Raw genomic sequence first — 11,435 nt, 5'->3', positions numbered from 1 at the left:
CCCCACCCACCCGCCCACGCTCCCAAGTGACACAGCTTTAAAACGCTCCATAATGGAGAAAAACCATTTTTATCCTTAGGAAAAACACTAAATATTACTTGTGAAAGACCACAGTCCTTAAAACCAGAACGCTCCTGAGAAGCCAGGGTGGTGACCTGTCGTCTCCTGTGCTTTGGACATGTTATCCAGCGGAGACCAGCGCCTGGCGAGCATCATGCTCGGGACAAAGTCGGGGCACACGAGGGAGGAAGACCCTCACCGCGTCGGCCCGGGTCGCAGTCACTGCGGCTGGGACGAGACCGGCTTCCTGCTCTCTACTCCCGCGGTTCCGTCCCGGAAAACCCCGGGGGCAGTTCGACCCTGTCCCGCACAGGCTCGCGATGAGCCGGCAGTTCACTTTTCTGGACTCACAGGTGTTTCCTAACCCCAACGAAATAAACGCTGCGGTGGAAAGCTAGTACGGAGCCCTGGTTACGCGGTGGGCAGCGACCTGGGTGGTCATGCAGAAGGGTGAGCTTCCCGAGGGACTCACGGTCCAGGTCGGCCCCAGCTCCAGAGGGATCCAGCAAGGCCCTGGCCCGCCTCGCCGCCCCGGCTCCGCCCCTCCCGCTCCCGGCCCCGCCCGCTCCCGGACTCGGCCCCGCCCCTCCCCACTCCCGGACTCGGCTCCGCCCCGCCCCACTCCTGGACTCCGCCCTCCCGCTCCCGCTCCCGGCTTCGCCCCTCCCGCTCCCGGACTCGGCCCCGCCCCTCCCCACTCCAGGACTCCGCCCCTCCCGCTCCCGGACTCGGCCCCGCCCCTCCCGCCCCCGGCCCCTCCCGGACTCGGCTCCGCCCCGCCCCCGGACTCCGCCCTCCCGCTCCCGCCTTTGCCCCTCCCGCTCCCGGCTCCGCCCCGCCCCACTCCAGGACTCCGCCTCTCCCGCTCCCGCACTCGGCCCCGCCCCGCGGCCTGGGCCGACTCCGCCCCGCTCCCGGACTCTGAACTCAGGCCTGCTCCAGCCTGGCCATGGCGCCGTTGCGCTTCTCGGCCAATCTGTCATGGCTGTTCCCCGAGCTCCCCGGCCTCCCCGAGCGGCTCAGGGCCGCGGGCAGCGCGGGCTTCGAGGCCGCCGAGGTGGCCTTCCCCTACTCGGAGCCCCGGGAGGCGCTGGCACGCGCGGCGCAGGAAGCAGGACTGCGGCTGGTTCTGATCAACACACCCCTGGGTGCGCCCGTGGGCCGGGCCGGGCGGGGGCGGGGTGCCTGACCTGGGGCTGAGGTTCGGTCTTTCCACAGGAGACCCAGAAATGGGGGAAATGGGGCTGGGGGCCGTTCCTGGGAGACAGGCAGCTTTCCGAGAGGGATTGGAACAGGCCGTGCTCTATGCGAAGGCTCTGGGCTGCCCCAGGTACCCCACCCCACCCCCACCCGGTACCTGCCCCCTGACCGGGGGCTGACTGCCCAAAGTGACCCTGCCCCGCTCCGCTCCTGGTCGCCCTTTAAATGGCTTTTCATGTGTTCTTTCTGTTGTCTCCTCCTCCTCCTCACTGTGCTCCTAGCTCATGCTCGTCCCTGCGGCTGGGGCGGTGTCACTTGGAGGCCGGAGGGCAGAAGCGGCACTTAGACGCTTGTCTTGGGCCTGGGAACCAAAAGCAAAACACACTGCCAAGGAGCTGATTCCAACTCCTGGGGACCCTATAGGGCAGGGCAGACTGCCCCCACCAGGGACATGGGAGCAGGAAGTTTCTTCCTGAGGAGCGGCTAGTGGTTTCAAACTGCTGTCCTGGTGGTTAGCAGCCCAATGCATAACCACTACGCCACCTAGAACTGACTCGGCCTTGTCATGAAGGGCAGAAAGTGAGGAGCATTTTGGAGGAAGCAGTGGCCAGAGTCAAGTGGTAGGGGGCATGTTCGCCAAGCTTGGGAGTGCCCCCCCTGCCGGGCAAGCGGGGATGAGGTGGACAAAGGTCGGGGTCGTGATGGAGGGAGGGAGGAGGCTCAGACTGGGGTGTCAGGTCTTCCAGAGGCCTCCTGAGCTGAGGAGCTGGAGATTAGGGGTCAGTCCTGGAGGGGACAACAGAGGACGGATGGAGCTAGGAAGCACAGGAGAGGAAGTTGCAGCAACATGGGGGACTTGAAGGGGTAGGGGTCAAAATATCTTTTTAAAGCTGAGACATAAGCATGTTTCTAGCCTGAGGAGAAGGGACAGGGGAGCGGTTCATAGGGCAGGCAGGGCCAAGTGATGGGCTCTGACCTCTGAGGCAGGAGGGGTGGACCCAGAACCCACTCTTTCCCTAAGAAGGCATCCAAGAAAGGACTGCCTTAGGATGGCACAGCCGGAGCACCCTGGACAGGTGCACATGGGAGTCAGGGAGGGTCTCTGCTTTAGGTTGGGGCCCACAGCCCCACCAGCCCCTCCTTCCCCACAGGATTCACCTGATGGCTGGCCGGGTGCCGCAGGGGGCTGACCGAGCAGCTGTCAGGGGGGAAATGGAGGCGGTTTTTCTGGAGAACCTGAGGCATGCATCTGGGGTTTTGGCTCAGGTGAGACCGGGAAGACACAGAGATCCTGCAGAAATGGGCCTGGGCCTGGGGGAGTTTCTCAGTGGAGCAAGCATGGGACACCAGTCTGGGCACTGGTCCCGGGGAAGGCCTTGAGCAGAGTGGGGGAAGGTCTGGGGAAGGGCAGCCTGACTCACAGCCTCCAACACGGGGCCAGGAGAACCTCGTGGGACTGCTGGAGCCCATCAACACCCGCATCACCGACCCCCGGTACTTCCTGGATACCCCCCAGCAGGGTAGGCGCCCCCCGCCCTGTCCCCCTGCTGGCTCTCTGATCCCTGTGCCTTCCCAGTCTCACCCCCTCCCCACCTCCGCTCCCCAGCGGCAGCTATCTTACAGAAGGCGGGAAGTCCCAACCTCCAGTTACAAATGGTAAGTGGAAGGAGGGGTGCTTCTCAGAGGGCCACATTCTCCAGTGAAGGAGAATGGTGTGGCCCGGGGGTGGGCGTCATCTGACTAGTACATCCACCCCCACCCCCCAAGGACATATTCCACTGGCAGATCATGGACGGGAACCTGACGGCGAACATCCGGGAGTTCCTGCCCCTCATTGGTGAGGGCCCCTTCTTCCCTGCTGTGCAGCGCCCTATCAGCCCCCACAGGCTGCCTGCGCTCACATCCGCCCCCATCTGCCCCAGGACACGTGCAGGTGGCACAGGTCCCAGGTCGAGGGGAACCCGACAGTCCTGGAGAACTGAACTTCCCGTACCTCTTCCAGCTACTGGAGGACGGAGGCTACCAAGGCTTTGTGGGCTGCGAGTACCGGCCCCAAGGTGAGGGGCGCGGCAAGGGCGGCAGGACACCCAGGCTGAGGGCACAGTGCCTGGACGTGGCGGTGTCCCTGGGTTGAGATGCTCCTTCCTCCCTCTCCCCTCAGGAGACACCTCAGAGGGCTTGGCATGGCTGCGTTCCTACTGGGACAGGCGGGGCCACCCACGGGCTGGCCACTGAGGTACACCACCCGTGTGCCTCTGTGGACGGCAAGCATTCTGTGGCCTCTCCTCTGAATTAAAGACACCCTGCAGAACAGAACCTGTTCATACTGTGTATATTTGGGGTAGCTGGGGGCGGGCTGGGGACACACAGTGTCTAACCGTTCCGTTTCTCTGGGCTGCTTCCCTCCTCTTGAGGAGGAACACACAGGTCACACGCAAGTCCGCCGTTCTGTGCCAGTGTTGCTCTGCAGATGGGGGCACTTTGAGTCTACCCCCCATTTACGGACGAGAAACCAAGGTCTGAGAGGAAAAGCCTGCCCGTGGTCGCAAGTGCGCCAAGGCTGAGCCAGATGTCGTAGCAGCCGTGTCCGAGCAGGAACTAACGAGCAGAGCGCTGCGTGTGGGGGAGGCACGCCTCCGGGAGACAGACCTTGCATTCCAGTGGGCAGGCAGGAGGAGCTCCTTTCTGGAGGGGCCCGGGGGCCAGAGACGGAAGCCAGCGAGCTGACCTGGGCTGCTCAGTGCTTGTGCGGGGCTGTGGAGGACAGCCTCTGCTCCAGGCTGGGGCCACCGATCCTGCCCTGAGGACATATGCCCCAAACCTTTGGTGCTCCCTGGGCTGCTCCTGGGGTCCCGAGCAGGGCTGCTCCTGTGCTTATCTGCCAGGTCCCTGGTTTGAGGAGGGGGCATGCGGTGATCCAGATCCTCAGAGGAGGCGGGTCCACAGGGTGAAGCAGGCTGTGTTGATGACAGACTCCAGGTGGTGGTAGGTGGAGACCAGCTGGGCAGGCGGGCTGTCACTGTCCTGGGGCTGTACCGGGAAGGGCTCTCGGAAAACCACCGTCAGAGACTAGGGGTACACAGGTGGAGTGTGGTGGTGAGAAGAGGGCTGGTGTGGGGACAGGGAGCGGGGCTGAGGAAGAAGGGGTACATGGCAGGCTCTGTTGTGGGGCACACGGGAATAGCCTCACCCTAGGCTGCTATAAAGCCCATCCCCTGTCCTCACCGTCTTTCCCATGTGGGAATCCAGAAACACTAGCACGAAGCAGTCGGTGAACTTCTGATTCAGCACAACCTACAGCGAAGACAGAACAAGGAGCTGAATGCTCTCACCAGAGTCACCTGCCCTCTAGGGCATCCTGGCGTGGCGGCCTGTCTGCTTCTGTCTTCACAAGTGGCCCTGCCGCACTCCAAGGCCACTCAGGCCCTGTCTCCAAAGTGAACACCTCAGGCCTCATCCTTCACAGCTCCCTGGGCATGTTGGGTGCGCCTTATCAGGAGGAGGGGGGACAGGGGCCAATCACTGGATGCAGTTCTCTACCCTGACCCTGTCGTTCCTTGGCCTCGGTACTGTCTTGGGTCTCTCAGCTCTGTGACTTCTCCCAGGACTGTCCCTTGATGTCTGTCTGTTCCCTACTGCTCAACTTTGCTCCCTCTCCCTGGGCGATGTCTTCCACTCCCCAGGCTTCAATTACCACCTGTTCTGACAGATGCTGCCCAGATCGCTGTGAGCACCTATCAACCTTTTGTCCCATCTTCTAGACTGCATCCCGCAGGGAGGGCTGCCAGCTGTCAGACTCGACCATGCTCTCACTTCGCTCATCACGCTGGCCTCTCCACTCACCCCACCCACAGGGGCTGTCTGTCTGCACGTCCCCCAGCACCACTGCGCCTCTGGATGCCAGCCTTCCCACAACACTTGCCTTACCACAGTCCAGCTCCCCCTTGCTCTCCTGACATACCTCTTCTCCTAGACCACTGCTTCTCGTTAGCCCAGCTCTGTAGACTCTGGCACCCTGGGCTCCCACACCTGTTAGCATGCACACAGATCGCTGCAGGGGCTTGCTGAAAGGCAGACTACCCAGGCAGGTCTGGAGTGAGGCCGACGCTGCTGGTTTGGGCAAACACACTTGAAATACAGCTTCAACGCTCAAGGACGGACCCTTCCGGAACGGCCACCAAGGGTGGGCTGCAGTTGGGCCAAGCGCTCCGCTGGTTCCACACCTTGACCCCCAGTCTAGTAAGCCTCTATTCTGGGAGAACCTTTGGGGGCTGGGCTCCAAGTCCTGCCTACCACCCGCAGCTCGGCAAACCGCATCTGTGGCTCCATGTGGAGGGTGCCCGTGGATCACTGTTGGCTCGGGGCCCCCACCCCCGGACCCTGCCAGGTCAGAGCTTGTTTGGCCAGGCTGGGGCTCCTCAAGGGGGGCACCTGGCACCTTTCTGCTGAAGATTTCCACCAGGCTGCCCCTTTTAGAGGTGGGGCTAGGTGTCAAGGGGACTTACCAGGTACTGAGTTCCCAAGTCTGGGCTCTGGAAGTGGCGGCAGCTCTGGGGAAAGCGGCTGAGGAGAACCTTGATCAGGCTCTGGTACCAGGAGACTGTCATGGACAGGAAGCAGTCCTGCGGGAGGGTCTGCAGGCTCTGATCGTTGCCCCTGAAATGCCCAGCCACCATCCCAGCCCCATCAGGAGCCCCGGGCCCCTTACCAGCTGGGGGTCGATGTCCCCAATGGACTTCGCATGGACGGCTCCTAGGAGCTCCTCCAGCTCTGCCAGGGCCAGGCGCCCTCCCAGCCGCAGCCGGTCAGGTCCGGGTGGCTCCAGCAAGAAGAGGCGCTTCCAGAGTGTGTCCCGCCGGCAGTGCCCTCCCGCCAGCCGCACCAGCTGAGCCAGCCGCGCTCGTGCAACGCCCACCTCGGCTGCCAGTGGTGGGAACAGGGGAGCGGGTCCAGGGGCCAAACCAGCCCCCGAGGCCTCCCCGGGGCTACCAGCGGAGCCCCCAGGGACCTCTGGCTCAGGAGCCAGCCTGGGAGGCTTCCGGAAGCGGCGCATGTCAGCAGTGAGTCTGGGGAACAGCTCCCGCTGGCTGGTGAGCACCACAAAGAACTGCAGCCTGTGGGGAAGTGAGAAGCAGAGGGGAGTCACGGGGGGGGGGGGGGTGGTGGTGGTAGGGAGGGACGGGGACGGGTTCAGGGAGCAGCTGGGCGATGGGCATGTCAAGGTGGGGATCTGCTGACCGCAGAACATGTCGCTCGGCCTCTCCTTGCTCTTCAAAGGGCGCTGCACAGTGGCAGACAAGCAGAGACACGTCAAAATCATCTGGGTGGCGAAGTCCCTCGGAATCCAGGTAGGAGCCAGAGCTGTTTGGTGGGGGTGCGGGGAGGAGATGTCAACTGAGGTTTCAAGAAAAACAAATTCCTCTTCTCTTCTCGAGAAGCTTGGGTCTCCTCCTGGCCCAGAGCTCAGCCCTGCCCTCTTGGCGGGGTGCCCTCCAGCCTCACCTGTGCCATGCCGACACCAGGGCATATTCGTTCTGTTCGGGGCCCCCCGGCCGGGCCATGCGCAGTGGCTTCATGTGGTAGGAGCTGGCGTGGTCGGCTACGTAGTTGTAGAGCTGGTGGGCAGCAATGAGTGGTGTGGGGAGCTCCAGTGTCCCTGGGGGGCAAGGGACAGGGGACACTGAATCTCCGGAGTCACACGCTGAGGTGGCTGGGAGCTGCCAAGGCTCTGACTGGCAGGCAGACGGCTCTGCTTTCTTGAGGAGAGCCTGCTCCTGTTCTTCACTCAACCAGGACAGACACACCGGGCACCAGGGCAGAGGCCCCCCGCTTTCACACGAAACTCATCTCGACATGGGGGCAGGGTGCCATGAACAGCACAGAGCAGGACACTGGGGTCTTGCCCAGGGGGCGCATCCACTGGCCGGGGCTTGGAGACCTGTTCCCTTTCTGGCTCACTGGCTTGCCCTTGGCACTGACCTTGGTAGATGTGGTTGCGGCCAAAGTGGGGCCCATCGGGGTGGTGGGCCAGGAAATGCCGCAAGAAGGTGGTGAGGTGGTAGCCGTGGCGGAGGGCCAGGTGGGCGCCCAGCACGTGCTGGTGCACGAGGCGCAGGTGGAAGTCATAGCTGAAGGAGTGCACGTGCATCAGGTCCCGCACCTTGTCACACTCCTCTGTGAACAGCATGGAGAGCTGGAGCAGGGACAGCACGCCTGCGTCAGGGCACAGGCTGGCTGGCACCCTCCCCTGCTGCCTCGGTGGGAGGAGGAAGCACAGGGAGAAAGCCCCTCCGCTGCCCAGTGGTTTTCTGGGCAGCCTCCTCTCTGACACTCTCCTGACCCCCCTAGGGCAGAGGGGAGCCTTCTCACACCATCTGGCTCCACTAGAGTTTTGCACAGTCCTTGCTGCAGCCCCGGTCCACCACCAGGCTCTGCTCTGGGTGCAGAGGGCACACTGGCAAACAGAGCCAGAGCCCTGCCCTCGAGGGGCTGACATTCTAGTATGGCGGGGCCACCAGACTGGGCGGTGAAGAGGGGTGGGGGCAGTGTATGTAATCAGTTACTGTGGAAACGTTTCTCCTGGTCCCTCCCCATGTTGGGCTCTACCTTCCCGTCGCCAAGTCTACCCCAGGGCCTCTGTTTCCTTTGACTCCAATGTTCCACGGCTGTCCCCAGACTCACTGACTTCATTTTTTTGGCTTCTCATTGTCATAAAGAGAGACCTCACATAACATGTGCCCACTCAGCGTTTTCCTGGGCATAACTCAGTGACATCCACGTGCTAATCATGCGGTGCGGCCATCACCGGGGATTGTTATCAAACTTTCCACCGCCAGAAACGGAAACTCACTGCTCCCAGGCTGGCTCTGAGAGCTCCCGTGGGGCCCCTGCGGAGGCGCGGCCTCCTCTGTGAGGGCAGAGCCGTGGAGCTGCTGCTTCTCTGGATGGAAGTCTTTAGTGGCACCTGGCTCTGGGCCGCTAGGGTGGCAGTCGACCTGGCCCCTCCTCGGGAAGGACTGGAGGAGCGGAAGGTGTGGCCTAAGTGCCACTACCTGGGCGCCCTTGGCTAAAGCGCAGCTCCGGGGGCGTTGCCTTTCCTTTTTTACCACGGAGAGGAGGTCATGCTCTTCAGTTTGGGGTTGAGCGAAATAAACCAAGTGAGGCTCAGAATCACGGAGACCCAGACTCCAGTGCCACTGGCTAGCAGTGTGCCCTGGGGCAAAGGGCCACAACTCTATGCCCCCCAGTTTCCTTCCTTCTCTGGACAGTGAGAGTGACACTTTCCTCTTTGCCGAGAATATATTTGCTGAATGAACACTAGCAGTAGTAAAACCATCCAGAAATAGAAGACCAGGGAGGAGGGACCAGGAGCAGGGAATTCAGCAGAATGGACACTGGGGGCTCAAGCATCATGGCGGTCGACCTTCCCTCCAATTAATTCTCCAGGAGGGTGTGGCCTAGGCAGGCTCCTGCACTTACAGTGCTGTGGAGCACTTCTACCTATGGCCGCTGGACCCGGCAGCCAACCATGGGCTGGAGAGGAGCTTGGCGCAGTGGACAGGGGTCGCTATTGTCCACAGTGGGAGGCCAGGCGGCGCCTGCTCTCTCAGAAACGCAATGTGCAGCACAAAGGAGATGCGGGACCTAGCCCGACAGTGCTGGCCACCTGAAGGAGTAGGGAACTAAGTCAAGTACAGAGGGCTTCTGATTGCTGATTCTGAGCACTCTGGAGGACGTGACCCTCATGGGGTGGGGAGGTCCTGCCCTCGGGGGCACAGGTAACAACTAAGTACAATCCAGTGGGGGTGGGGGTACTGGCCCTCCTCTGGGTGTCAGATCACCCATGAAGCTCAAATGTCCTCGCTATCAGGCTACCTCTGGTGATGGCCAACCACAGCACGAGCTATTGTCATCACCGCAGTGACCACAGGGCCAACGTGCCCCCGTGCTAGAGACCACCCATAGGGCTGCATGGTGAGCACCACAATGACTTCCCTGGTCCACCATCAGCCACTCTTCCCCACTGCCCAGATGGTCCACGGGACCCCACTCTGTCCAAGCTTGGTCCAATCCCACATTCCAGTCTCCCACCCCCCACATACCTGAGAGTTGACAGCCTGTCCCATGGGGATCCGGGAACATTCCAGGGCAAACTGTTTGACACAGAAGTAGCAGCCCTGGCGGGAGGGTGAGTTGAGGTCAGGTGGGTAGGAACAGGCAGGCCCGGCTCTTCCCACTCAATGCCCCCTCCTGCCTACCTGGAACGCCAGTTCCATGAGGATGATGCCCCCTGGCAGTGCCCGCTGCAGGTGGTAGGTGGTGACCGTGTGGCCAGTGCCCTGAGAAAGGGGAGAGGACTAAAGCACTGGGCCAGGGGCCGAGGGGTGGGGCTCGCTAGTCGTAAGCTTTAATGATGATTTAATGACTTTAAATGAGGCCCTTTGGGATAAACCAATCTCCCTGCACCACTCAGGATCATCGGCCTCAGGCCCTGGGCAAAGAATTCAAGGTTAGAAGCTCTGGGAACTTGGGACACCGCTGATTTCACGAAGGATGGGAGGGAAGGCGGCAGGATGCGTTACCTTGGGGCTCCCATCAGTTCGGGTTCTGGGGCAGGAGAAGGAGCCACGGCCATCTGTGCCTGAGGTAGCCATCGCCCGCCGGCTGCTACTACAGAAGAGGAAGGGGGCAGGGTGAGGGCCATCCGACCCAGAATTCGTTTTGCATGGCATTGTTTCTGCCCCGCCACGAGTAATTGGCAAGACTGGGGCTGGCCCAGGTCAGACCGTGGGGCAGGTGTTGCCCTCTAACGACACGAGGGAGAGAGGCTGAGTGTGAGAAGTTGGGGACAGGGCAGGAGGGCCCTCAGAAGGGGAGAGGTATCTGCACACTGGCAGGGGGAGTGGAGGTCGCTCTGCTTTAATGAGTAAGGCTCAAAGGGGTGCTGGCTCCTCTTGGGGGGCTCCTCTTCCTATGATGGGCAAAGTGGCTCCTTCTGATGGACGGGGGACAGATTCAGCATGTCCCAGGTGGGGGGCCCTGTGAGAAGGACACTGGGGAGCCAGAAATACCAGCTCCGGCAAGAGGAAACGTCCCATTTATTCCTGGCGAGCCATGAAGTTGAGACTGAAGGAGAGGGTGGGCGGGTGAAGACCAGTGAGGCAGGAGGGCTCGTGCTGTGTCTGTTGGTGTGCTTTAGAAACATCCTGTAACCCGGCACCTATGCTTCAAAAAGGGGTTCACACGTTTATGAAGAGCAGAGCTGCATAGACAGCATGTCACCTGAAGTCTTGGCGAACTTCTTACAGTCAGGAGCTGGCTGTGGAGACATGCCTGCCGGCTGCGTGTGGGAAGGTGACCAACGGGCCGGAGCACAGAGTAGTGGACGGGGGCTGCTCCTTGGAACCGAGCAGGAACTCAGGGAAGGTCAGGAGCGATAGGGGTATGTACGAAGGCCCAGGTCCAGCAGCTCAGGGGCACGGGAGAGTCGTGTGTGCTTGTGCGCAGCTGTGAGCATGGGTGCAGGGAGACCAGTGTGGTGAGAATGGGCATGGTCTCCTCTCTGATGTAGCTGTGAGCCCCACAGGTGTGCAGGATACACATGAGGGCTGTGTGGAAGTGTACCAGAGCCAGCCCCGGGCCTAGTGTGCTTTCGTGGCAAGATGAATGAGACCCAAGCCAGCAATAGGGGCCTGGATGAACGGATGGGCATGGGGCCTGGCCTCACCTGCGGGCAGGGGAAGGCGGCCGCAGCGGCACGAGCACGAAGCCGATGCTCTGCAGGTACTGCACGTACTGCTGCAGGAAAGCCAGGCTCAGTTCCTTCAGCCATGGCTCCTCCCGGGCTCCAGGCAGCGGTATGTCAGAGGGCTCGCAGCTCGGGGGCGCCTCTCGGCCCCCAGAGCCTGACTCAGGACGAGGGCGCCGCTGTGGGAGCAGAGATGGAGGTCCCCTCTACCGACTGCCGACCTCTGTGGAGGTCCCGGGACATCCCCAGAGAGAATTCAGGAGTCTTAGGCCTCACCTGTCCCTCTGGGAGCCCAGAAGTCTCTGGAGGCCCATGGAGCCAGGCAGCTGGGTCGAAGAGCAGGGCTGTCGCACAGTAATGCACCAGGCGGGATGACTGCTTCAGGGTCTCCAGCTCCCCAGCCTGGGATGTAGGGCAGTGAGCTTAG

At 61.9% G+C, this 11,435-nt stretch overlaps 2 protein-coding genes across 5 annotated transcripts in view; one reads left to right on the top strand and one right to left on the bottom strand.

The window, feature by feature from the left end:
• The first annotated feature begins 967 nt into the window (after positions 1-967).
• On the top strand, positions 968-3,576 carry HYI (hydroxypyruvate isomerase (putative)). 2 transcript variants are annotated; one of them, XM_075554994.1, is made up of 8 exons: positions 968-1,208; positions 1,279-1,390; positions 2,412-2,526; positions 2,702-2,754; positions 2,867-2,916; positions 3,028-3,097; positions 3,183-3,317; positions 3,422-3,576. In XM_075554994.1, exons 1-8 carry the CDS (start codon positions 1,010-1,012, stop codon positions 3,549-3,551), a joined length of 864 nt encoding a protein of 287 aa, XP_075411109.1. In that variant the 5' UTR covers positions 968-1,009; the 3' UTR covers positions 3,552-3,576. The 2 variants fall into 2 exon arrangements, with proteins under 2 accessions (XP_075411109.1, XP_075411117.1); XM_075555002.1 differs by having other exon boundaries at positions 2,702-2,780.
• SZT2 (SZT2 subunit of KICSTOR complex) overlaps positions 3,577-11,435 on the bottom strand; it is a 58,562-nt gene continuing 50,703 nt past the window's right edge. For 2 of the 3 annotated variants that reach the window (XM_075554965.1, XM_075554982.1), the window contains exons 61-72: positions 11,285-11,410; positions 10,988-11,187; positions 9,843-9,930; positions 9,519-9,599; positions 9,363-9,437; positions 7,240-7,453; positions 6,763-6,916; positions 6,499-6,621; positions 5,969-6,374; positions 5,766-5,882; positions 4,486-4,554; positions 3,577-4,329 (exon numbers count right to left, since the gene is read on the bottom strand). In XM_075554965.1, coding sequence (XP_075411080.1) covers positions 4,186-4,329; positions 4,486-4,554; positions 5,766-5,882; positions 5,969-6,374; positions 6,499-6,621; positions 6,763-6,916; positions 7,240-7,453; positions 9,363-9,437; positions 9,519-9,599; positions 9,843-9,930; positions 10,988-11,187; positions 11,285-11,410 — 1,797 coding nt within the window. In that variant the 3' untranslated portion in view covers positions 3,577-4,185. The remainder of the gene's footprint in view (positions 4,330-4,485; positions 4,555-5,765; positions 5,883-5,968; positions 6,375-6,498; positions 6,622-6,762; positions 6,917-7,239; positions 7,454-9,362; positions 9,438-9,518; positions 9,600-9,842; positions 9,931-10,987; positions 11,188-11,284; positions 11,411-11,435) is intronic. The other variant, XM_075554972.1, reaches the window with a different exon arrangement.

Source organism: Tenrec ecaudatus, chromosome 1 (genome assembly GCF_050624435.1).
Source record: "Tenrec ecaudatus isolate mTenEca1 chromosome 1, mTenEca1.hap1, whole genome shotgun sequence".
Classification (NCBI taxonomy): domain Eukaryota; kingdom Metazoa; phylum Chordata; class Mammalia; order Afrosoricida; family Tenrecidae; genus Tenrec; species Tenrec ecaudatus.
This window is presented reverse-complemented; position numbering and strand designations above follow the sequence as displayed.

Bases quoted from the DNA above. Each gene is read 5' to 3' on its own strand.
- HYI (XM_075554994.1), top strand. From the start codon at position 1,010: ATGGCGCCGTTGCGCTTCTCGGCCAATCTGTCATGGCTGTTCCCCGAG. The intron at 2,527-2,701 runs GTGAGACCGGGA...ACACGGGGCCAG, and splicing joins CATCTGGGGTTTTGGCTCAG to GAGAACCTCGTGGGACTGCT. The intron at 2,917-3,027 runs GTAAGTGGAAGG...CCACCCCCCAAG, and splicing joins CCAACCTCCAGTTACAAATG to GACATATTCCACTGGCAGAT.